This window comes from Macrobrachium rosenbergii, chromosome 42, assembly GCF_040412425.1.
Source record: "Macrobrachium rosenbergii isolate ZJJX-2024 chromosome 42, ASM4041242v1, whole genome shotgun sequence".
In the NCBI taxonomy this organism is placed as follows: Eukaryota; Metazoa; Arthropoda; class Malacostraca; order Decapoda; family Palaemonidae; genus Macrobrachium; species Macrobrachium rosenbergii.
The window spans coordinates 5616443-5642205 of NC_089782.1; the positions used below are offsets into that span (position 1 = coordinate 5616443).

At 42.4% G+C, this 25763-nt stretch overlaps 1 protein-coding gene across 1 annotated transcript in view; it reads right to left on the reverse strand.

Annotated features, from left to right (window-relative positions):
- Positions 1–25763, reverse strand: part of waw (Translation factor waclaw) — a 570569-nt gene that overhangs the window by 316401 nt on the left and 228405 nt on the right. The window contains exon 7 of the mRNA XM_067085359.1: positions 4685–4814. Coding sequence (XP_066941460.1) covers positions 4685–4814 — 130 coding nt within the window. The remainder of the gene's footprint in view (positions 1–4684; positions 4815–25763) is intronic.

Sequence of the window (25763 nt, forward strand, 5' to 3'; positions counted from 1 at the left end):
CTCGGAAGGAGAAGAAGAAGAGGCAGCAGATGAAGACCATGACGATGAAGACGAAGACGAAGACGACGACACCTTTCTAGACCTCTTCTTCTTCACCATCAGCTTCAGTATCGTCGTCAGATCCCCAAACCAAGCGGGCGCAGCCGAAGACTCAGGAACAGGAGGAGGGGCTGCAACAGAAGGCGCATCCCGGGTAGAGACCGCGGTGCTCGGGCCAGCACTTACCTGGGCGGGAGCAACTGCATGTCGGCCAGGAATGAAAGTAGGCGGGGCCGGGAATGTAGGCACGGGTGGTGCGTGGGTAGCCAGGCTGGGCCGCGCCAGAGCCGAAGGAATGGGGAGAGGAACAGACAAAGTGCCGGGCTGGATTGAGAAGCGAGGAACCATAGTCGAAGTCGAGCCAGGGTCAGCAACGGGAGCAGCGACAGTCACATAAGGGAGGGTTGACGTCACCATGTAGGAGGGGCCCGGTCGCGTGAATGGGGCCAGGAACCCAGGAGGCAGCGGTACTGCATGATGCATGGCAGGGGTAGCTGATACCTGGGTATCCAGGTGCGAGGCTACTGACACCGGGAGCTGGGCGAACCTTGATGTGGTGACCGATGTTGTGGTGACTGTCGTTGCAGAGTGGTCACTGGAGTGCTGGAAAGATGTGAGACCAGTCCCTCCAGTGACGGTACGCCAGGTAGGCCCAGATGTAGCCAGGTTGATGACGAGTCAGTTGCCTGGCTATCCAGCCCGAGACCTGAAGCGAAAGTTGGGTTAGTTTGGGAAGCCTCTACCTGGCCTGGAGGGAAAAACTCCCCTCCAGAACGGGAAGAGACCCCTGAGAGGATGTCCCGGTCCAACTCTCCCCCACGCCCTTCCACAACCGATGAGACGAATGAGGAAGGGGAGGGGGAGTCCTCACCCGAAGGAGAGGGAGCAAGCAGGGGAAGCTCGCTGGGAGGGAGAAACGAACCCAACACATTCGCCACCACTGGAGTCATCAGGGGTGTATTACCCTTGGACGACTCCTTGGTAGGCTTACGACGGTAATGTCTCCTCTCCTCGAACTTCCTCCATTGCTCGGGGAACAAAGAGCAACACTCACTACAAGGAGTGTCGTGCGAACACACATGCCCCCTGCAAGATGGGCAGAGAGCGTGTGGGTCTGCGTCGACGCTAGACCTAAATGAATTACATTTCTTCCCTCCTACGCCGGGACACACACGCTGGGGATAGGAAGGCTTAGAAGGCTTGTCCATAATGAATTCAATAAGAAAAACAAAGATTTCCCGCCAAAAAGTGAAGAAAAAAGCAGTCAGGCAGAGAGCATGAAGACAACGTCCGCATGCTACGACGGCCGAAAGCAAATTGGAATGTTTACACCCGGGCAGGCGGTACTCCCGCCTCCCGGGCAGTAGTCAACTGCCTAACCACCTTGTTTGAAGTTTAACAGCCGTTTCCAGGCTACGGCTGAAAGTAATCCCTAATGTAAAGGACCGAGGGTTTGTATATTGTGTCGGAACAATTAAGAGATTTAACTTCCCCATTATTTTTGTCTTTTAACGACAGTTAAACCATTCAAGAACTTCAAGTAAATAAACAGAAGTTTCTTCGAGGTTTATCTATTTACATTCTGCAGTTGTTTCCCACCAACCATCAACTCACCACTTTCCTTACATGGCTTGTGATTAACTCTGGGAAATATCAAGAAACTTTTACAGGGAACCTTTTTATGGATCTTATTCTCTGCTAATATGGAAGAATAAGATATCGATTCTACATTTCGGAGTCCAGTTGCAGCAGCGGGTGGCATGTTTCTCCACCCTTGTTTACCAGCTACTGCCGTCAGTTATTTTTAGCATTCTACTGCATCAGCTCTGGTCGGCGTGAAGACCTAATGTTGACGGGGAACTCTTCAAGCACTTTAAGACGTCTGGTTACTTTGAGGTTGGTCTCATTTTTTGTTGGCACACATCAATTGAGCTATTGAAGTCATTTTTCTTGATGTCCATATCACTAGTCCCATAAATTAAATCTCGTAACTTATATATTTTTTACTGCCATTATTGAATTTAAGAGATCTTTCATCTTGTTTTAATAGTTCATAGTAACTAATTTCAAGACGGCATATTCTTCCTATAGAAAGACTGGTTTACCAGAAATTTAGGTTCTAGGAGTTATGTGGTTTAAATTTATATTGGTAGGATGGTATCTATATTATGGATCTCATTATATCTTGTTATATTTATGGTAGTCATTTTTTTGTATAGGTTGTGAGAGATTCAAGGTAAGGGAACATGGTGTTCAGTGCCATGGACACTGCATCTGGGTGGCATCATTAATTTTTTAATAGTAACATTGTTAAGATACTATATATTATGATTTAAATAATAAAGGTGTTTAAATTTTAGCTACTCTATTCATTGTCTCCTGGAGGTTTAATTATATATATTACTCCTGTTCTGAATAGTTTGTGACAAGGGTGCATCATGTCTCCATGGATGTGTCGTCTTGTCTTTTAATTTCAATTTGCATTTTATCCATAGATGCTAATTTTTTTAGATAACTATTTCATTTTTATATTTTGTGAAGCATTACAGATCTTTAAACTTGTGCATCTTGCATTTTGCACATGTGAAGTAGTCTCTGTATGCACAGAATAAATGAATGCTTCATAGAAAATTTTAATATAAATATTTTTTAGATCATATTAAGACAATATGTATTTCTGATGTTAATTACCATGGTTTCTGTAATACCAGTCTGCATAAATCTATCAATTAACCCTTAAACGCCGAGCCTCTATTTACAAAAGTGTCTGTCGTATGCCGGCGGCATTCGGGAGTTAGCGCCGAAGCGGAAAAATAGTTTTTTTCAAAAAATCACAGCACGCTTAGTTTTTAAGATTAAGAGGTAATTTTTGGCTCCTTGTTTTCGTCATTGCTTGAAGTTTAGTAAGCAACCATCAGAAATGAAAAAAAAATATCATTATCATATATAAATATTGAAATATATGACAGCGCAAAAAAAATTCCATATATAATTGTATACAAATAACGCTGTGAGCAAAATGGTTAAAGCTAACTAGTTACTTTTTGTTTCTTTGTATTGTACACTAAATTGCGATGATTTTGGTATATAACAAATTGTAAAATGATCAAAGCAACACAGAGAAAATATTATCACAAAATGATGCATGAATTCGTAACTCGCGGACGTAAAAAAAAAGTTTTTTTCAAAAATTCACCATAAATCGAAATATTGTGCTAGAGACTTCCAATTTGTTGCAAAATGAAGGTAATTGATTGAATATTACTAGAATGTAAGAGTTTTAGCTTACAATTACGTTTTTCGACCATTTCGGTCAAGTTAAAGTTGACCGAAGGTAGAATTTTTTCTATTTATCGTGATTTATATGAAAATATTTCAAAATTGATAAAAGCCACAACCATGAGTTATTTTTTGTTGTATTCTACATGAAAATGTTCACATTTTCACATATAAAATTTATGTAGCGACCAATATAAAACGGTGCCAACATTACGACAAAGTGACAAAAGAATTTCTGAGATGTTCGGCTGAGTTACCGCGCGGATGTAAGGATAAAGTTTTTTTCAAAAATTTTACCATAAATCGAAATATTGTGCTAGAGACTTCCAATTTGTTGCAAAATGAAGGTAAATGATTAAATATTACTAGAATGTAAGAGTTTTAGCTTACAATTGCGTTTTTCGACCATTTTGGTCGAGTTAAAGTTGACCGAGGGTAGAAATTTTGGCACTTATCGTGATTTACATGAAAATATGTCAAAACTGATAAAAGCTACAACCATGAGTTATTTTTTGTTGTATTCTCCATGGAATTGCGCACATTTTCATATATAAAACTTTATGTAACAACTAATATAAAACTGTGCAAACATTACAACAAAGTGACGAAAGAATTTCCTAGATGTTCGGCCAAGTTACCACGCGCGGACGTAAGGGAAAAGTTTTTTTTTTCAAAAATTCACCATAAATCGAAATATTGTGCTAGAGACTCCAATTTGTTGCAAAATGAAGGTAAATGATTGAATATTACTAGAATGTAAGAGTTTTTGCTTACAATTACGTTTTTCAACCATTTCGGTCGAGTTAAAGTTGACCAAAGGTAGAAATTTTGGCACTTATCGTGATTTATATGAATATATTTCAAAACTGATAAAAGCTACAACCATGAGTTATTTTCTGTTGTATTCTACATGAAATTGCGCACATTTTCATATATAAAACTTTATGTAACAACTAATATAAAATGGTGCAAACATTACGACAAAGTGACTAAAGAATTTCCGAGATGTTCGGCCCAGTTATCGTGCGTGGACGTAAAGGAAAAGTTTTTTAAAAAATTCACTATAAATTGAAATATTGTGCTAGAGACTTCCAATTTGTTGTAAAATGAAGGTACATGATTGAATATTACTAGAATGTAAGAGTTTTAGCTTACAATTGCGTTTTTCGACCATTTCGGTCGAGTCAAAGTTGACCAAAGGTTGGAATTTTTTGTAGTCGACGTACCGTACGTCCATTTAGCACCCAACAGACAATTTTAGTCGACGTATGGTACGTCCAGTCGGCGTTTAAGGGTTAATCTGTTTCTATAAAATTCTAAAGCATTTTTAATCCTATAAAACATTTAAAATCTTTGCAGAACTCACCATTGGCTTGGCTGGACGAAATCCTTCAAGAGGAGTGACAACAGACCCCTTTAAGTGCAAAGTATCTCCAACTTGAGCATCCTTGGGTGATCTCATATTTGCAGTTATAAAGCCAACTTGTCCTGTGTACCTGCTTAAAAAAATGCAGATCTTGCATTAATTTTGTTTTTGTTGATTGTATGAATTTGAAAATTCCCAGACTACTTGTCTTTATGCTATTGCATATCATCATGTCACTACTGCATATCCACAAAAACTAAATATGCTTATAAACAACAACCATCACACGTCAAACTGAAAACTTAATGCAAAAGGCAATTCCTACCTTTTTTCTATAAGTGTATCAAACTATATCATGTAAATACACTCTGAACAAAAAAAAGCAACTTTTTTTTTCTTACCACACACGATACCATAGGTATACTGTACATGCAGTACACTTTTGTATAACATGGGTCTTAATTTTTTTTTCTATTTTGTGTACACACAATAAAAGTACACATAAAAATTCGAAACAAAACCTTTTTCTCTCTTGCCTGTGAGAGGGTGTGAAAGAAAGAGCAGGTAGACAAGAACTGCTAGTTTATTGAGGAAATGGTCTGCTTATAAAGCGGCGTGCGGATGTCCGCGTATACATGGACGTCAGTACAAAGACATACAAGTGACCCGAGGTCAAAACTATTCTCTATACAAAACAGGACAGGTACATACAGATAACGTGACAATTGATAATACAGTAGTAGATTAGACAAAAATACTCTGACACATACACTATGTATAAGGGCAAAAATGAATAGGTAATAAATGTACAATTACATAATGAAAAATAAGGCTGACTACCACAACCTAGGGTCAAGTGTGAAGGCACCATAGAAAACGGGAGGTTCTTCCTAGAAAACCTGTTGAGCGGGGACTTTACATACCTACTGCACCTCATGTAGTGGTGAATTGGTTAGAGGAGGCATTGAGATGCCTAGAGGACTCAATATGTGCACACTGGCAACCCTTTACTGACAAAACCAGATAAAGGTTGACTGTTTAACTTCCTCGTGATGGAATTTTGCCATCACATTACGGGCCTTACTCCTCAACATCTTCCCAAAGTCCACTGCATCCTTCCTAAGTTTGTCCTCAGCAGCAGCCTTGGTTTCCTACAAGGTAGACTAGACAATGCCATACTACTTCATATACATGCCCTTGACCAACCAGCATCTCTCCGTTGGGTGAGTCGGTAGAGCTGCGGACTGTCACTCGATGGGCCAGAGTTCAATTCCCCCGGCCGGCTGATGAAGAGTTAGAGGAATTTATTTCTGGTGATAGAAATTCATTTCTCGCTATAATGTGGTTCGGATTCCACAATAAGCTGTAGGTCCCGTTGCTAAGTAACCAATTGGTACTTAGCCACATAAAATAAGTCTAATCCTTTGGGCCAGCCCTAGGAGAGCTGTTAATCAGCTCAGTGGTCTGGTAAAACTAAGGTATACTTAACTTGACCAACCAGCCTCAAGCCTCTAGACAATTTCCAGGTTTTTTGAATGGTCAGAACACTCCTAGCTCTCTTACGAGGTGGTGGGGCCTTACACAAAATACATAGCACCGCGAACAGCAATAACACCCCCTGCAGCACTGCAAGCACCATAGCAAAAACACAATGAGGGGAAAGCATTGCAACACACTTAAAGTTCTCATTTTTTGGTTGAATACCGAGAACTGAGGTGGAACTGAACAAAAGAGAAAGCAAACTTTGCTACACAGTGCACTGATACTCTTTACATATAGCCAACTAGAGGAGGAATTTTTATACAGTAATTATGATGCATACTGGACAGGCTACTCAAAAGCAAGAAACCACAATGATGTGTAATGTTGTATCTTTCTGCCAATAGTACAAAATGAAAAAAAAAAAGATTCACCTTCTACCATATGCTTTTCTACTAATGACGTATCTGTCTCAGCCAGTCAAAGAGATAAAGCAATGTGTGATGACAGGTCAAGTGACGTAGTACTTTTAAGCTAACACCAGTCGCAAGCCTCTTAAGAAGTCAAACACCCACCTACCCGTACCCAGGCATCCCGCCGAGCCTTCCCACCACCCACCATCCCTAAAACTCTTTCTGCAGTCTATCACCCCAACAATAAGCCTTTTTCAGCCTGCTTATGCCTGTATGCAATTACCAACACTCCATTCCACCCTTGCAGTGTTGCCAACCATCTAAGCATGGTTTTTATTCATTCTCTTGCTGGGACCCTCCCAATAATGCAAAGGTCTAGATAAGGTAAAACCTGATAACTGAAGGACTATTTTAGATATACACACATACACTCAAACACACACACACACACACACACACACACACATATATATATATATATATATATATATATATATATATATATATATATATATATATATATATATATATATATATATATATACATATATATGCATATATATACATATATATACATATATATACATATATATATATAAATATATATATATATATATATATATATATATATATATATATATATATATATATATATATATATATATATATATATATATATATATATATATATATATATTATATATATATATATATATATATATATATATATATATATATATATATATATATATATGTAATTCTAATAAACAATGCCCTCTAACTTCTAGGAATTCTTGCTTTTTTGGATATGCTTGTAAAGCCGAAAATATCCAGACGGAAGAAATTGAAGAGCCTGGCCAGGTCGGCAACGTGACCTCCTTGTGAATATGGTAACGCTGGTTCGATTCTCGCGACCGCTATTCACAGGCTCTTCACAGGCTGGATATTTCAATTTCTTCCGCAAAAGAATTAGAGAAGTTGGATATTTTACATATGTGTCTGGTAAAGTAACCAGTAGATTCTACATTATATACATATATATATAAGCATATCCAAAAATATAAAGATATATATATATATATTAAGAGGGCATTGTGGCTATTAGAATTACATATGTGTCTATAATAGTAATATAGTAGATTCTATATATATATATATATATATATATATATATATATATATATATATATATATATATATATATATATATATATATATATATATATATATATATATATATATATATATATATATATATATATATATATATATATATATATATATATTATATATATATATATATATATATGTGTGTGTGTGTGTGTGTGTGTGTGTGTGTGTGTGTGTGTGTGTATATCTATATCTAAAATATTCCTTCGGTTATCAGGTTTTACCTTATCTGGACCTTTGCATTATTGGGAGGGTCCCAGCAAGAGAATGAATAAAAACCATGCTTAGATGGCTGGCAACACTGCAAGGGTGGAATGGCATAAGCAGGCTGAAAAAGGCCTATTGTTGGGGTGATAGACTGCAGAAAGAGTTTTAGGGATGAATCCTTTGTTAAAAGAAACTGGAACAAAAATCCATATGACTATCATCGTGAAAAGAGTGAGAATCTTGGAAGGCCTGAAGTCCTTTCTCAGGAGTCAAAAGACATCAATTGGCGCTTGAACTAGAATCAAAAAGGGGAAAGAAGAGAAGTTATACTGCTGTATATCATGAGTTGAAAAATTCTGGTATCAAGCCATTTCATGTTATCAGCAAGCCCAAGATCACTCAGCAACAGAGAGAAGACCATGCATGGTTTTCTGGTTCATTTGTCAAAGACTGGGATGAAGCTGACTTTCTCCATGTTGCCGCATCAGATGAATTCTTCATTCACACAGCCAGGAAGCCAAATCACAAAAATGACATCATTTGGGCTGCAAAGTTGGATGATATCAGCGATGACGTGCGCTATCGCCAAGTTGTGAAATTTCCTGAATGTTTGGGAATTTTTCTCTGTTTCACAGCCAAACGGTTAATGTGGATCATCAGAGAAAAAGGAGTGTCATGGAATGGCGAATACTTCAGAGAAACTGTGCTTACTGGTGGAGTATTTCCTTTCCTCAAAGATCCTAAAAATGTGTTATCTGTTGAAGAAGTCACATTTTTGCATAATAAGGCACCATGTTTCAAGGCTCTTCAGACACAGGAGCTGCTTCGAAACAGTGGTATCAATTTCTTCTCATCAAGTGAATTTCCAGGTAGCTCCCCTGACCTTAATGTGTGTGAAAACATTGGTAATATCTTAAAGGATTGTGTTGAAGCGCGCACAGTGAACTATGATGGTATACCAGGCCTCAACAACTTGCGAAGAGAGGTAACCAAAGTGCTCAGGGAAATGGAATTTGAGTCTCAGCTTTTTTGCGATTTGCTGAAATCATACCCCTCAAGAATGCAGGCTGTGGTACAGGCAGATGGAGGCCACACAAAATATTAAATACTCAGAGAGAACCTTAAATAAATACCTGTTCTGCATTACTTTTGTTTTTGTCCATATCAATTTTAGTTTAATCCGTGAAGGGGGAGCTCTAATTTCAGAAACACACACACACACACACACACACACACACACACTATATATATATATATATATATATATATATATATATATATATATATATATATATATATATATATATATATATATATATATATATATATATATATATATATATATATATAATCATATATATATACAAATGTTTATAATATCAATATTCATGCTAGCTCAAATGTTGAATATCTCCGATGGAGAATTATCACCGAAGGGAATTTATATAAGTGATAAATGAATTGGTACCCGTCCGGGACATGAACCCTTGACACGGACCTATTCAGCGACTCCAGTAGACGTTACCACCATGCCATCAAGAGAGGTATAAGTCATTACCGAGTCTGCTGTACTGTTTTTTTCCGTCATGAGCGGGAAATTGTACTTAGCCTCGGCAATGACCCACCTCCGCCATGATAGTTCGTTGGTACGTTTAGAACACGCAGCTCTTATTATGAAATTTTTTATCACACCGTGATTTATATACAATCATGAAGCTACAAATGTCGCTTAATATCAAATTCATGCTACCTCGGGAATATCTCCGATGGAGAATTATCACTGAAGGGGAATTTATATAAGTGATAAATGAATTGGTACCCGTCGGGACACGAACCCTTGACACTGACCTATTCAGCGACTCCAGTAGACGTTACCACCATGCCATCAAGAGAGGTATGAGTCATTACCCAGTCTGCTGTACTGTTTTTTCCCGTCGTGAGCGGGGAAATTGTACTTAGCCTCAGCAATGACCCACCTCCGCCATGATAGTTCGTTGGTACGTTTAGAACTATCATGGCGGAGGGAGGGAGGTACCCCTCCCTGCCAAGGAGTCTGGGAGGCTCCCATTGTTATCTGAACGATCTATTTCGCTTCTGAAAAGGGAAGCAGAGCTTCATCCCACATACAGCACTCATCAGTTCAGGGAAGAAAATCCTGAAGTTTTAGAAAAGTGTAAAGTATGTACTTTACAGACGTACTTGTTGGACAAGTTAGGATTCAAGAGTGTTGTGGCTCGTAAGAAGAGCAAGCTAACTGACGCCCATATTAGGAAACGAAAGTTGTTTTTTAATAAGGTTGGTAAATGGGACGTAAATGCCTGGAAACGGGTGTTGTTCACTGACGAATCCACATTTCATTGTTTGGGAACCATCTCGACGAAAGTTTGGCGAAGTCCCCACTTTAACAAATACAGTGACAAACTTATTCGTCCTTGTGAAAAGTTCACCAAAATTTTGATGGTATGGGGTTCTATGGGTTATGAGGGAGTTGGAGAATTGTGTATTTTTGAAAATAATGAACGATTGAACCAAAACATTTATTACGTTGTGCTTAACGAGCATTTAGAGGGGAGTTTTGAGAAGAGAGGTGCTTTGATCCTTCAGCAAGACGGCGCATGCTGCCACACGATGCCATTGATTATGAACTGGTTGAAGGATTGTGGTGTGGAGCTTTTAAGTGACTGGCCCCCTAATTCCCCTGATTTTAGTCCCATTGAAAATCTGTGGTCGATCATTAAACAACGTTTGCAGAAAGTTGACCGCTCCACAATCGACAAACTCAAGGCCGCCATCGTCGCTGCTTGGAACAGTCTCGAACCCGTGATTTGTCAGCACCTCATTGAAAGTGTTCCCCGACAGCTTAAGGCAGCTAGGGAGAACAAATTTGGTGTAACCAAATACTAGAAAACCTAAGGTAAGCTCACACACCATTTTAATGTCGTAACTAATTTTTCTGGGATCGACCTGTGTCGCCAAGTGAAATGTCCCATATAGCACACATTTCTAGGTATAAATATTTGCTAGATATACCAGAGAAAAAAGCTATACAGCTAATAGGATGCCAGAGTTACTATCTCTGGAGCGATCATCCTTATAGGATGTCGGTATGTCATCTAAGAGCGAGTGGAAGCCACTACCACAGATGCTTAACCCAAATAGATCTCTCCCTTCCCAAAACCCCTCTACCTAAGGGGTGCCATTACAGCGGTCCTTCTCCGCTCGCTACTACTACTTCTACCCAGAACCACCATCCTCTCATAGCACGCTTTCTCGTTAACACACGTTGTTTTCATTGGTGTTATTTTTGCTTCTTTTTGCCTTATTTTGGCTTACTGGATTTTCACTATGGCTTCGATGGATCAGGACGCATCTTCATCTAAGTTGAGTATTCAATTTTGTTGTTTTGGGACTCGGTTGGACTAATTATGTCCTGTTTAATTACTTACGCCTGGTCGGCTCAGAGCCGCCATTTTCGTGTTCATTCGTGGCCGTAGTCCCAGCCTCATAATGCTCTCATATCTTCTGTCGTCTTGGACGGTTGAAGATTTTTTATATATGCTCCTCTTTTATAATGATAGTTTCAATTTTCGCTCGTTCTGACGCGCTCGATTATTATTATTTTTTAGATTAGTCTAAAGTGAGGCCTAACCTAGCCTTTCCTTCATGTTCTTTATGTAGGTGCTTTTTTAAAAATATTTTGTTATTATATTATTTCAATTTAATTATGTATCCATATATTCCTTTCGTCTGATATTTGGTAGTGTTATCTGTTAGCCTACCTGACCAGTTCAGCTCTGTCGAATCTCGGAAGGTAGGCTAAGCTGGCCCCAGTTTTCCTTCCTACCCTGGCTTCTAGGGCTAGGTAAGGTAGGTTTTCTTGGGTGGCCTTCGTTCGAGTTTTGGGTGCCTGCCCGTCCTCCCTGACCAGTTTGATTCATCAAATCTCGGAAGGTTTGGTTTGGCGCTAGTGCCCCTTTCTCGTTTGTCTCTCTGGCGTGCCCTAGCCTACCTGGCCAGGTGTTAACTTCGGAAGGTTAGGCTAGGCTATAGATATTATCTATTTCACCTTCCCGTGTTTATCTCACTCCCATTTTATCAGACGTGGTCTACTTGGCTCTCCCTTTGGGGCATTTTAGAGCAATGCTCATTTGCCCCTTTCGGTTGAGATGACGCTTCGTGGAAGGTGTTTAGGCACCTGACCTGTTGCAGTCGCCATGTTTTCTTTGCCCCTGCTTCTCCGCCGTTCCGCCATCTGGATCCGTTCCGGCGGCTATCGTTAGCTCGCTGTTTAGTTCCTAGTAGGAACAATAGCTTGAGTGTCGTTGCCTTCTTTTTACGGCGGAATTGTGGAGATACCGGGCTGAATGCTATTTTTAATGCTATTATTATGTAGTTTCCGTGAGCTGGGTTCCGGGAAATCAGTCCCGGAACCTTCGCTCTGGTGACTAGCCCTCCCCGGTTGTTGATTTCTGTGTGGTTAATTTACGAGATGCTCCGGCGTCATCGGAATTGCTTTCCGGTGTGATCGACTTCAGGCTTGGCCTCCCTGTTCAGATTGTACTGGAACGTTCTGCCGTAACCTTATTGTTTACCCCAGATCTCAACTCCGGCGTGGGGGGAATATTATTACTTTAAGTTTTATTAGTTTAGTTTTTACCACAGCCGTGAAGCTGTTCCGGCGTTATCTTTTTGATACTCATGTATCAATTCCTCTTACAGGTGGTTCATTATCAGGAGCCGGGCTGTAATGCCTATCTACAGCAACCCTGTGGCCACGTAGCATGCAGGTCGCATGCCAGCTGCGCAGTCGAGGTGGATGATCATCTCGTCTGGCATCCAGATGGCTGCGATGTATGCTACGCCCTTTATCAAGACATGATTGATGCTTCGGTACGTTAACCTTTTGACATAAACGCATGAATGTTTCAAACAGCTTTGAAGTACACCTCCTATAACGAAAGAATTTATTCGTCAATTCCTTATATTGACATTATATCCGGTTTCATGTCCCTCGGTCCCGCCAAGCCTCATCTCTTGCTACCTTGAAGATCTGGGTCGGCGGCCGTCGCAACATTGGTCAGGGCGCCCTATGTACTGGCAGAAGACATTTGTAATGTCCTGTACCCTATGGCCAGGTCCTCTGCAGCAGTAGCCCCAGTGGCGGAGCCCTGATTAGCAGGATTAGGTTCGAGACCCAGGTCTCGCCGGAGGAACAACAAGAACTGTGCGGGGTAGTGGCCGAGGAAGTGGCCAACATCAACATCAATGTCGAACCGATGGCCATCGATCCAGAGGAGGAAGGTAGGGATGTAAGTGAGGCAGGTAATTTTAAAAATTCAATGTCTTTTAGTTCTCCTGCGTCTTCGTCTTCATCCTTCCAAGGTTTCTCTAAGGTCTCCACCCTTGGGGCCCGTTCGGGGTCGGTGATCCCCAAGGTGAAGTCCTTAATGAAGACGAAGACTTTACCTAAAGTGTCAAAACCCCCGAAGATCCCGGCCATGCCGAGTTCCGCCAGGTCGTCGTTGGCTCCCAAACCTTCGACTTCCTCCCAGAAGGCTACTCCCCCTTCTAAGGGGTCGAGACCCAAGGCGAGCAGGTCTAAGAAACCTGATTTTGACCCTGAGGCCTTCGCGGAAGCGCTGATGAAAAAGTTATCTGAGCAGGTCAACTTCCAATTTGAGACGATGTATGAGATCTCGCCTCGAGTCTTGAGACATCAGGCAAGTATGTTCAGTCTTTGGCTGGGAGGCTGAAAACCCAGGAGGAGTCGCTTGCCGGACTAGTTAGTTCCGGTCCGGTACAGCAGCAGGGTTACTCCATTCCGGACGCCTCGAAGCTGCCTGCTTATGAGGACTGTAACCCTTGGCGTCTCGCCTTTACTGCCCCCTTTGCGAATGGTAAATTAACCAATGAAGGTTGTGGCACCCGCCCTGTGGAAGACTACGAGTTCTTCCCGGTGGATCTTGTTTTTCTTTTCCTGGGATACGCCCGTTTATCGGAGGAAGCCCTGGTAAGGGAAGACAAGGTTCCCAAGGAGACGGTGATCTTCCCCAGGGATCAAGCGCAGTCGGCATGGGTCAGAATACTCTCTGACTGGGAGTGCGCTAATACTAAGCTAACTCCACACAAGGGGCGGTATACGATGTTCGTGGTCCATGAGGACATTCCCACCCCTTGTACATCCAAGATAGCAGAACTGACTCTACAGGCCGGAATAGAGGAGAAGCCGATGCCACAGCTTCCTGAGACGGACCCTACATCTCTTCTCTTTCCGGGAGACCTGGATTGCTGGGTTGGGGCTCCTGAAACATTCACAGTAGGTAAGCTGGATCCGGAGTGCGCTTCGGATCTTTTCAGCGAGCAGTTGCCCAGGATTCTGGAGTCTCTGATTAAAGCAGAATATGATGCTAGGTGCCGTCTCAGCAGGTCCATCAACTCCGTCACCTCGGCGGAGTTGACATCTCATGTATACAAGGACGAACCTCTCTTTAGGATGCTGACTAAGTCACTTCTGGCCTCGTTCCAGAGTGACTTATACGATTTTGTGGTGGCAAGACGGAACTGCTGGAAACATGTGCTGGCTGACGCTACCATCCGACACGAGCCGAACAAGCTCATTAAATCTTCTGTCTGGGGTACTAACCTCTTTCCTGAGGACGTGGTCAATACCGACATCAGCGAGGCCTCCAGGGCCAATCAAAACCTTAGGATTCGTTGGGGACTTCCTTTTAAGAGGAAGTCTTCTGAGTTTTCGGGCCCTCAGCCTAAAGGTAGAAAGAGGACAAGCAGGTACCACCCATACAAGGCACCCCAGACCCAGACAGTTGTCCAGGCAGTTCCAGTCACTCAGTTTGCACAGCCTTCCACCTCCAAGGGACAACCCCAGTATGTCCTGCTGAACCAGCCAACTCACCACCCTGCGGGTTCAGCAGCTTATGTAACCTCTCCAGCCTTCAACCCTGCCTATGAATCTCAGGGGTCCTTTCAAGGCTACCGCCAGTCTAGGGGCGTTAGAGGTCGAGGCGGTTTTCGGTTTAGGACCGGATCCAGACCCCAGTCTAGAGGCAGAGGCTCAAGAGGAGGCAGAGACAATAAGCCCTCTAGCAAAGAGCCTCCTCAGGTAGGTGGGAGCTTACGCCTCTACAGGGACCACTGGACTTTCAGTCCATGGGCCCACAGTATTGTTTCAAAGGGTCTAGGGTGGAGCTGGATAGAAGGGCCTCCTCCACCAGTCAGGTTCTATCAGACCCCAACACCGGATCTGTTAGAATACACAAAAGACCTTCTTTTAAAGAAGGCAATAAAGAAAGTCAGGCATCTAAAATTTCAAGGACGCTTGTTCAGCTTGCCAAAGAAAGACTCAGACAAAAGAAGAGTGATATTAGACCTATCAACTCTGAATTCTTATATTCAATGCGACAAGTTCCGTATGTTGACCGTCTCTCAGGTGCGGACCTTACTTCCCCATGGGGCCGTCACCACCTCTATAGATCTTACAGACGCTTATTATCATGTCCCGATAGCGAGAAACTTCTCTCCCTATCTAGGGATCAGACTAGGCAAACAAGCTTACTCCTTCAGAGTAATGCCTTTCGGGCTCAACATAGCACCCAGGATCTTCACCAAACTAGGAGAAGCTGTGGTACAGGAACTGAGGTCTCAAGGCATCAGGCTTATCTAGACGATTGGCTAATCTGGGCTCCCAACGACACCAAGTGCTGGAAGGCGACCGGAAAGGTCAATCAGTTTCTAGAGTATCTAGGATTTCACATAAATACAAAGAAATCTCGTCTGATTCTGGCATCCCGATTTCAGTGGCTGGGTATCCAGTGGGATTTAAACACCCACAAACTTTCAATTCCTCCAGCAAAATGCAAAGAGATAGCCAAAGCAACGAGACAGTTTCTCAGGTGCAAACGAGCCTCTCGTCGCACTCAAGAAAGAATCTTAGGCTCTCTTCAGTTTGCATCAGTAACAGACCTACTTCTCAAAGCAAAACTGAAGGACATAAATCGAGTGTGGCGGAGACGAGCCAATTACAAATTCAGGGACAAAGCCTCCCTCATACCTCCAATCTTAAAGAAAAGACTTCGGCCTTGGACAACGGCCAAAAGTCTTTCCAAATCAATTCCTCTACAATTCCCTCCACCAGCTCTGATCATCCATACGGACGCATCTCTCACCGGATGGGGAGGTTACTCACAATACAAGAAAGTTCAAGGAACCTGGTCGAATCTTTTTCGTCACTTCCACATCAATATTCTGGAAGCAATGGCGGTTTTCCTGACTCTGAAACGCTTGCGTCCAGCCAGGAACATACATATCAGATTAGTCCTGGACAGTGCAGTGATAGTTCATTGTCTGAACAGGGGAGGTTCCAAAACAAGTCACATAAATCATGCAATGATATCAATCTTTTCATTAGCAATGAAAAATCATTGGCACTTGTCCGCCACACATCTGTCAGGAGTAAGGAACGTGATTGCAGATTCTCTGTCAAGAACGACTCCTTTGGAATCAGAATGGTCTCTGGACAAGAACTCCTTCAACTGGATTTGCCAACAGATTCCAGGGCTCCAGGTGGACCTGTTTGCCACGGAATCGAATCACAAACTTCCGTGTTATATAGCTCCGAACCTGGACCCTCGGGCTTACGCCACAGACGCAATGTCAGTAGACTGGAACAAATGGCAGAAAGTCTACCTATTCCCACCAGTAAATCTTCTATGGAAAGTTCTACACAAACTCAGGTCATTCAAAGGTCGGATAGCTCTAGTAGCCCCCAATTGGCCGAAGAGCAACTGGTTTCCTCTTCTGTTAGAGCTGAAACTCAGAGCCATTCAGATTCCTCATCCAAAATTAACCCAAGTAGTACAAACTCAGACTGTGTCAGCTTCCTCAGGAATGCTGAATGCCCTAACTTTATGGATTTCATGAAGTTTACGGCACAAAAAATGCTAATATTGATCCTCTGAACACAATGTTTCTAGAATCAGATAAGAGAGAGTCTACTCTCCGTCAGTATGATTCGGCAGTAAGGAAACTTGCCAACTTCCTGAAAGAATCAGACGTTCATACTACAACTGCGAATCTCACAATCTCATTTTTAAAGGCCCTTTTTGATAAAGGTCTGGCTGTTAGTACCATTACTACGACTAAATCCGCCTTAAAGAAAATATTCCAGTTGGGGTTTAACATTGACTTAACAGATTCGTATTTTTCCTCTATTCCTAAAGCTTGTGCTCGTCTTAGACCAACAACCCGTCCTAAAACGGTTTCTTAGTTTTTAAATGACGTTCTAAGATTAGCTTCAAACACAAATAATGATCTTGCTCTTATTCGAATCTTCTTAGGAAAACGTTGTTTTTAATTAGCCTGGCTTCAGGAGCTAGAATGTCTGAACTTTCAGCCCTTTCTAGAGAGTCGAATCATGTGGATTTCCTCCCATCAGGAGAGGTTCTACTTTCTCCGGACCAAATGTTTTTAGCCAAGAATGAAGATCCTCAAATTAGGTGGTCTCCCTGGAAGATTATACCTCTTCCAGAGGATCCTACCTTATGTCCGGTAGTTACCTTAAAAGCTTACCTTGAAAGGACTTCTCAAAGGTCTTCAGGTCCACTTTTCGTTAGAGAGAATGGTGGAACCATCTCCTTGAATGGTATTAGACAACAAATCCTTTATTTTATTAAACAAGCCAACCCGGATTCAATCCCCCAGGTCCATGATATCCGGGCTGTAGCCACCTCAGTTAATTACTTCCAACATATGAATTTTGATGAAATTAAGAAATATACAGGCTGGAAATCCCCTAGAGTCTTTAAACGTCACTACCTTAAGTCCTTGGAGGCTCTTAAGTTTTCTGCTGTCGCTGCAGGGAACATTGTTTCCCCAGAGTCAGCCTAGTATTATGCTATTTTGTAATTTGTAATTGTAATTGTAATTTGTATTTTGCTTGCCCTACCAATTGGTATACCTCTCACCTACCTGCCTCGCTTGTATTCCCGTCCTTTCTACCTTGTTGACTGGGTTTGGGTTGCTTCACAAACCACTCCCGTCTTTGTATATACCATCCTTGTTAAAGATTTTTCACAAATTTTTGTTATTTTAGGTGATGGTTTTTTAGTTAAATTGTTAAAGCTATATCTTTAGCTACATTGTTTTGTATTGTTTAGGATAAGAAAAAGTTTAACTTGTGCATATTTATATAATTTGTTATTCTATTTGGATAAGTAAAAAGCATATTCAAAATTAATTTTATTTTTTCCTTAGTAAAATTTTAGATTTTGACATTTAACCTTTCTATGTTTACAAGCTTTTATGGCCAATTCTCTGCTACTATTTCACTCGGCGACACAGGTCGATCCCAGAAAAGGGATTTTGACAAAGGAAAAATCTATTTCTGGGTGAAGACCTGTGTCGCCCAGTGAACCCCCTTCCTCTTTTTCCCACCTAGGCTGGCCAAAGCTTGGGTGCTATTTGGGATGGTGGTTCTGGGTAGAAGTAGTAGTAGCGGCGGAGAAGGACGCTAACGGCACCCCTTAGGTAGAGGGGGTTTTGGGAAGGAGAGATCTATTTGGGTTAAGCATCTGTGGTAGTGGCTTCCACTCGCTCTAGATGACATACCGACATCCTATAAGGATGATCGCTCCAGAGGTAGTAACTCTGGCATCCTATTAGCTGTATAGCTTTTTTTCTCTGGTATATCTAGCAAATATTTATACCTAGAAATGTGTGCTATATGGGACATTTCACTGGGCGACACAGGTCTTCACCCAGAAATAGATTTTTCCTTTGTCAAAATCCCTTTTTGCATTTCCTTAGAGGTCAACAAAGTTCCGCGTGTGTATGCGCTTGCCTAAATCGCCTAGGGGTGAAAAGACTTTCGGCACCTACTTTATATGTGTGTGTGTGTATATATGTATGTATGTATGTATGTATATATATATATATATATATATATATATATATATATATATATATATATATATATATATATATATGTATATATATATATATATATATATATATATATATATATATAAAACTGTATATATATAAATATATATATATATATAGGCAGTCCCTGGTTATCGGCGGGGTTCTGTTCCTGACGGTGTGACGACAACCGAAAATTGCTGCTAACTGAAAATCGGCAATAATAGCACTGATACCTGGTTAGCGGCGCCGATAACCGGTGATCAGCGGCGCCGATAAGAGGCAATCAGCACCGATAACCAGTTATAAGCGCCGATAACTGGTTATCAACAACAAAAAACTGGTTACTGTCATCGCTAGACAAGCGCTGTAAAACCGGATCGCCGGTAACCGAGGCTGCCGATACCCGGGGACTGCCTGTATAAATATAATATATATATACTGTATATATATATATATATATATATATATATATATATATATATATATATATATATATATATATATATATATATAATATAAATAAATATATACGAGGGTAAGTCAAAAGTTCCAGGAAAAATTGTTGAATGATGTATTTACACAGGAATGAAACAACCAAATACTTGGTAAACAATTATCTGTGATGTAGTGATCCATATAGACTTGTTACCTCAGTCATCCTCTTGCTACTGTGGTGTTAACATCTGCTTCAGAAAAGTAACTTCTTGAACCCATGGAAAATAAAAATTTTGAGATGAGAGCTAACATCAAGTTCCTGACCAAGCTTGATTGGAAACCAGGAAAAATTATTGAAGCTTTGCAACAAGTTTATGGAGATTCTTCTCCATCTAAATCAGTTGTTTATGATTGGATAAAGCGATTTAAGGATGGTCGGGAGGACCTCAAAGACAACCCAAGAGAGGGAAGACCATCGACTGCAAAAAATTAAAGAATTGTGGCTTTGGTGCAGAATCTAGTGGATGAAGATCGTCGGATTACTATCGATATGATAGCTAATGAAACTGGGATCTCCCATGGTTCCGCATTTTCAATTTTAAATGAAAATCTTGGTTTGAGTAAACTTTCAGCACGTTGGGTCCCAAAAAGCGTTGCACGAAGACCAACTGCATCAAAGAGCTGAACTTTCTCTTGCAGTTTTAATGAAGATTGAATCAAATGAATCAGAGTTTTTGACCGGATTGTTACTGGAGATGAAACTTGGATCCATCAATATGACCCAGAAAGTAAAAATTCAATCAAAGCAATGGTTACCAAGAGGTTCAGCTGCACCAGTGAAGTTCAAAGTGGCGAGATCTGCCCAGAAGGTTATGGCAACAGTGTTTTGGGATTCCAAAGGAGTGATTTTGATTGATTTCCTTGAAGGACAAAAAACAATCACCGGGAACTACTACAAAGGTGTTTTGCAAAAACTGAAGACTGCATTGGCTAAAAAAAGTCGAGGAAAGTTGCACATGCAGAATTTTGTTCCATCATGATAACGCTCCAGCACATTCATCAAGGGTTGCAAGAGAAGTCCTACGGAAATTTAGGTGGGAAACTCTTCCACATCCTCCTTGTAGTCCTGATCTTGCTCCTTCAGATTTTTTCCTGTTCCCAAAACTCAAGGAACACTTAAGAGGAGTCTGGTTTGAATCTTTGGATGCTGCTAAACATGCAGTTTCAACATGGTTTAATAGAAAGGCCCCAAATTTCTACAAAAGAAGGGTTGCAGGGGTGGAAACAGCGCCTTGAAAAGTGTATAGAGTTAGATGGTAGATATGCAGAAAAATGATGTTTGAATTTCCTTAAATAAAGAGTATATTGAATTTTCCTGGAACTTTTTGACTTAGGTCAAAGTATATTATACACATATATATATATATATATATATATATATATATAAATATATATATATATATATATATATATATATATATATATATATATATATATATATATATATATATATATATATTGATTGGTCAAAGGGACAGAACTGGGTGCTGACTAATTTATTTACCTGGGTAAAAGGTAAACATAGCAGCGTACGGACGGAAATGAAGTGCCCGACCTTCAATTGCCGTGATCCACACGCTGAGTGAGAGCAATTTGTGTTTGTTAACAGGCAGTCAAATAGCAATAATAAGAGACATAATGTACATACAGTGATAAAATATATATTGGCAAAAAGGCCAGGAAATTCTACATACAAATAAATACATGAGATTCTTGTTGCGTTGATAGATGCAATACATGATCGTGATTAAAGGGAAAAGAAGACGTCTGACGCCTTTACAAGTACTCCCCTCCCAAGACAATTATTATGAAAGAATGATTGGAAGACCTGATGAATGTCAATCACAGTATCTTTTTGTGAGCAGGAGTCAACCCCTAGTTCTTGATACCTGTGGTTGTGGGGCAGCTGCGACTGCTGAATTGTCCAGCGGTTTTGCCGAGCGGATGACATCCTTAGTGCAGCCCTTGGGACATCCTTGACTACGTTTTGTTATGCCGATCACTTCATCCGAGGCCTTGTTTTGTGGAGGAATTCTGGGACGCCTGCCGATTTCCTCCAGAGTTTCCCTGTCCATCAGGAAGGCTGGCTTTAACCTGTCAACAGATATCCAGTAGGCCTTGGATGTTCTGCTGACAACTTGGTACGGTCCTCTGTATGGTCTGATCAAGGATGGGCCGTGGGCGTCGTTCCTGATGAAGACATGTGTACAGGTATTTCAGGCCTTCTGGGCTGAAGTTATGAGTCCTGTCTGTGAAAGTTTTTCGGCATGGCGCAAATTTCTTTGAAATTTCTCTTAGCCCTGGAAGGAGCATATCAGGGGCGTCCGGCTCCGTGGGGAAGAATTCTCCAGGTATGGCCAGTGTTTCGCCGTAGACTTTCTCTGCAGGAGATTCGTAGCTGTTTGCCCTTGGTGCGGTGCGGAGACCCAGCAGGACCTGTGGCAGCTGCGCTGTCCAATTTTCGTCAGTGCAACATGCCATCAGAACTGCTGTCAATGAATGGTGAGTTCTTTCCACCATACCATTGGCTGCAGGGTTGTATGCCATCGTACTGTGGAGTGTTGTCCCCATCAGGCATGCCAGGGAGACCCAGAGTTCCGATAAGAATGCCAGGCCCCTGTCTGTAGTTATGTCGTCCAGAACATCGAAACAGCCTATCCAACTTGACAGTAGGGCTTCCGCGCAGGCGCTTGTTGATGCTTCTACTATTGGGTTGCTTCCGGCCATCTTGTGGAACGGTCTATGATTGTCAGGAGGTATCTGGCGCTCCCTAATTGAGGTCCTGCGACGTCTACATGGATGTGCCCGAAATGCCATCATGGTTGAGGGAAGTCTCCGATGCCTGACTCTGTGTGCCGGGCGATCTTCCTTGTCTGGCATGGTATGCAGTTCTTTGCCCATTCTCGTACGTCCTTCCTGATCCTGTGCCACACGAATTTCTCTGTCATCAGGCGCATTGTTGTTTGTCCTAATGGATGGGACAGCCCGTGGATGATGTCAAACACCTGCTTTCTTCATGGCACGGGTATCAGGAGGTGTGGGTGGCTGTGCTGGTGTCGCAGAGAAGTGTTGATCGGGATCCACCCAATGGCACGTCTTCCCACCTCAGTGCAGTAAGTGACATGCGGTAAGCTGCCGTTTCTGAGTCTGCGGCCTGCTCCTTCACCAGGTCTTCGTAGTCTATACCCAGGTGGACTGAATTTATTTCAATTCTTGATAGGGCGTCAGCTACTGGGTTCTTTTTGCTGGGGACGTAACTGATGGTGCAGCCGAATTCAGAAATAGCAGCCAGGTTCTGTTGCTGTCTTGCTGACCATGCATCTCCCGCCCTCGTGAACGCATGCACCAACGGCTTGTGGTCTGTCAGGATGGTGAAAGGGCTGCCGTCCAAGAGGTACTTGAAGTGCCAAACGGCTTGGTAGATTGCCAGCAACTCCCTGTCAAATGTGTTGTAGTGGGTCTCCAGCGGCTTTAACTTGTGGCTAAAGAAAGCAGGGGGGGCGTCTACTATCTGCTCCAGCACGGCTCCGCAGGCGACGTTGCTGGCGTTGGTGGTAAGTCTCATGGGGGCGGTAGGGTCTTGATATGTTAAGGTGGTGCCTTTGGCAAGGGCTGCCTTCATCTGTTCGAACACTTTCTGCTGCGGGACTTCCCAAGTCAGTGCTTTCGGCTTCCCATTCAGTACTCTGGTTAGGGGATACATGATACAGGCGATGTCTGGCACGAAACATCGGTAGTAGTTGACCATGCCGAGGAACTCCTGTAGGGACTTGATGTTTTTTGGTGCTGGAAACTCTTTCACTGAATTCACTTTGGAGGCCATGGGGCAGACACCTGCCGGAGAGACCTCGCGTCCCAGGAAGTCTACCTTCTCCATTCCGAAGGAACTTTTGTCGAATCTGACGACCAAACCATTCTCCTGGAAGCATTTCAGCACAGCCCAGACGTGACCCAGGTGCTCCTCCGGGGACCTGGAGAAGGTCAAGATGTTCTCCACGTAGCAGACGCAGAAAGGCAGGTCACCCAAGATGCTATCCATAAGGTGTTGGAATGTGGCCCCAGCGTTCCTGAGGCCAAAGGTGGAGTAGGAGAAGGTATGTGTCTTTGGGACGTTGTTGGGGTGTACTGGTACCTGAAAATAGGACTTGAGCAAATCCATTTTTGTGAATATCTTGGCCCTGTGCAGGGTGCCTGTTAGGTCCTGCATGTTTGGCAGGGGTCAGTGGTCCGGTGCTGTAATTAGGTTCAGCCAACGATAGTCCCCACAGGACCTCCAGGAACCACCTGGTTTCTTTACCATGTGGAGGGGGGGATGCCCATGGACTCAATGCCTTTCTGCAGATACCCATCCTTTCCATCTCGGCGAACACTTGTTTAGCATCTTGGAGTTTCTTGGGAGGCAGGCGGTGGAACTTGGCATGTGTTGGCGGGCCTGTGGTGGTGATGTGGTGATGGATGCCATGCATGGCCTGGGTACCTGGCACCTGATGCAGTTATGGCTTGAAGACATCTAGGAATTTGTGGAGGAGGGTGGTCGGGAGCAGTAGGTTCTGGTATCCAGCAAGCATTTTCGGCCGATGTCTACTAGCAGTCCGTGATGTGAGAGGATATCAGCGCCCAGTAAAGGAAACTTGACATCCACAATGACGAAGGGCCATTCATATTTATGGCCCAGGATGGATATTATGTGGGTCCGAGTTCTGTAGCAGCGGATGGGGCTTCCAACTGCAGCCACTACTGCGGTCGCAGTCCTCCCTCGACGGTGGAAATACCAACTGCATAGCCCCAGTGTCTACCAGCATCTGTTGTCTTGATATGGCATCGTGGATGAAGAAACCTACTGGCTGGGGTTTCTTAAGGTTAGTGGCCACTGCCGTTATGGGTGGCCGCCTTTCTCGTTTTTTTCTTGTAAACCACGTTCGCGTCCCCCACTTGAGATTCTTCTGCTACCAGGCTGCAGGTGTTGCGGCATGTTTGGAGGCCTTGGTGGCCTCGTGTGGTTTGTGTGCGGCGTTCACCAATTCATCCATTGAGAGGGAGTCTGCTTCCATGATTTGTGCCCTCACCTCCTGCAGAAGGTGGCGCAGGAATATTTCCCGTGACAAGCTGATCTCTCTCCTCTCTCTCTGAGTTGACACCAGGCAGCATCAGAAGCCCTCGTAGTTCGTCCCAGGCATCCCTGGGTGATGCGTCCCCCAGGGGCTGGGTCATCAGGTCGAGGGTGCGTTGGGCTCTCTCCGGGACGGGCATGGAGTATGTGTCGATGAGTTTTTCTCGTAGGTCTCTGTACTTGACTTTGCCCGGCTGCGAGCCCAACCATGAGGTGATTTTGTTGAACACCTCCTCTGGCAGCATTGTCATGGCGACGTCCGCTTTGGTTTTCTCGTCTGTGACCTCTGCTATTCGGAAATGGACATCTGCCCGCAGGAACCAGGATGCGGTATTTTGCCGTGAGAATGGTGGGAGTTTATCGCCTGGCTTATTGCTGCCTTCAAAGGCGAGAGGGGGATGCAGAGGATCTGTGTGTCCTCGGAACGACTTTCTACCTCAGAGTCTGACATTTTTGCCTCACACCAAAACATGAAATAAGCGCCGTATTTAGTTTGTTAACGGAGTTTGGGGCTTGTCAGAAGTCAAAACTATAATGCCACGTGATTCCGTTAATTACTTCTGAATACCGTCGACATGAATGGTAAATGGCAGGGCCAAACCGTTCGAGAACACCAGAACGTACCTGAAGGAGGTACTCCGTAATTAGTATGTTAGTGACGTGTGTGTTCTCTGAGGAAGGAGCTTTCAGAGGCCTAGACTTTGTCGCCGTATGGTTCCGTTAAAGGCTCTCTGAAGGTAAAGTGGCCATAGTGAGACCATTAATGGCAAAGCCAAAACAGTTGTGTTTACCGTCGCTCCTCGGGTCACCAGTTGGGAAAAGAAGTCTGACACCTTCACAATAGTTGGGAAAAGAATATATGATATATATATATATATAATATATATATATATATATATATATATATATATATATATATATATATATATATATATATATATATATATGATATATATATATATATATATATATATATATATATATATATATATATATATATATATATATATATATATATATATATATATATATATATATATATATATATATTTCAGTCCCGTGTCAGCCGGTGAAATTCCATTACAGCACGAGTTTCTAGGTATAACAATGCTAGATATACCAGAGAAAAAGAGCTTTCAGGAAAGCTGGGGTTACTACCCCCAGTCGATCGAATCTTTTAGAAGACGTCGGTATAATGAAGGGTGAGTGAAATACCACTACCACGGAAATATACTCGAAAAATCTCTCCTTATCAAAACCCCCGTAA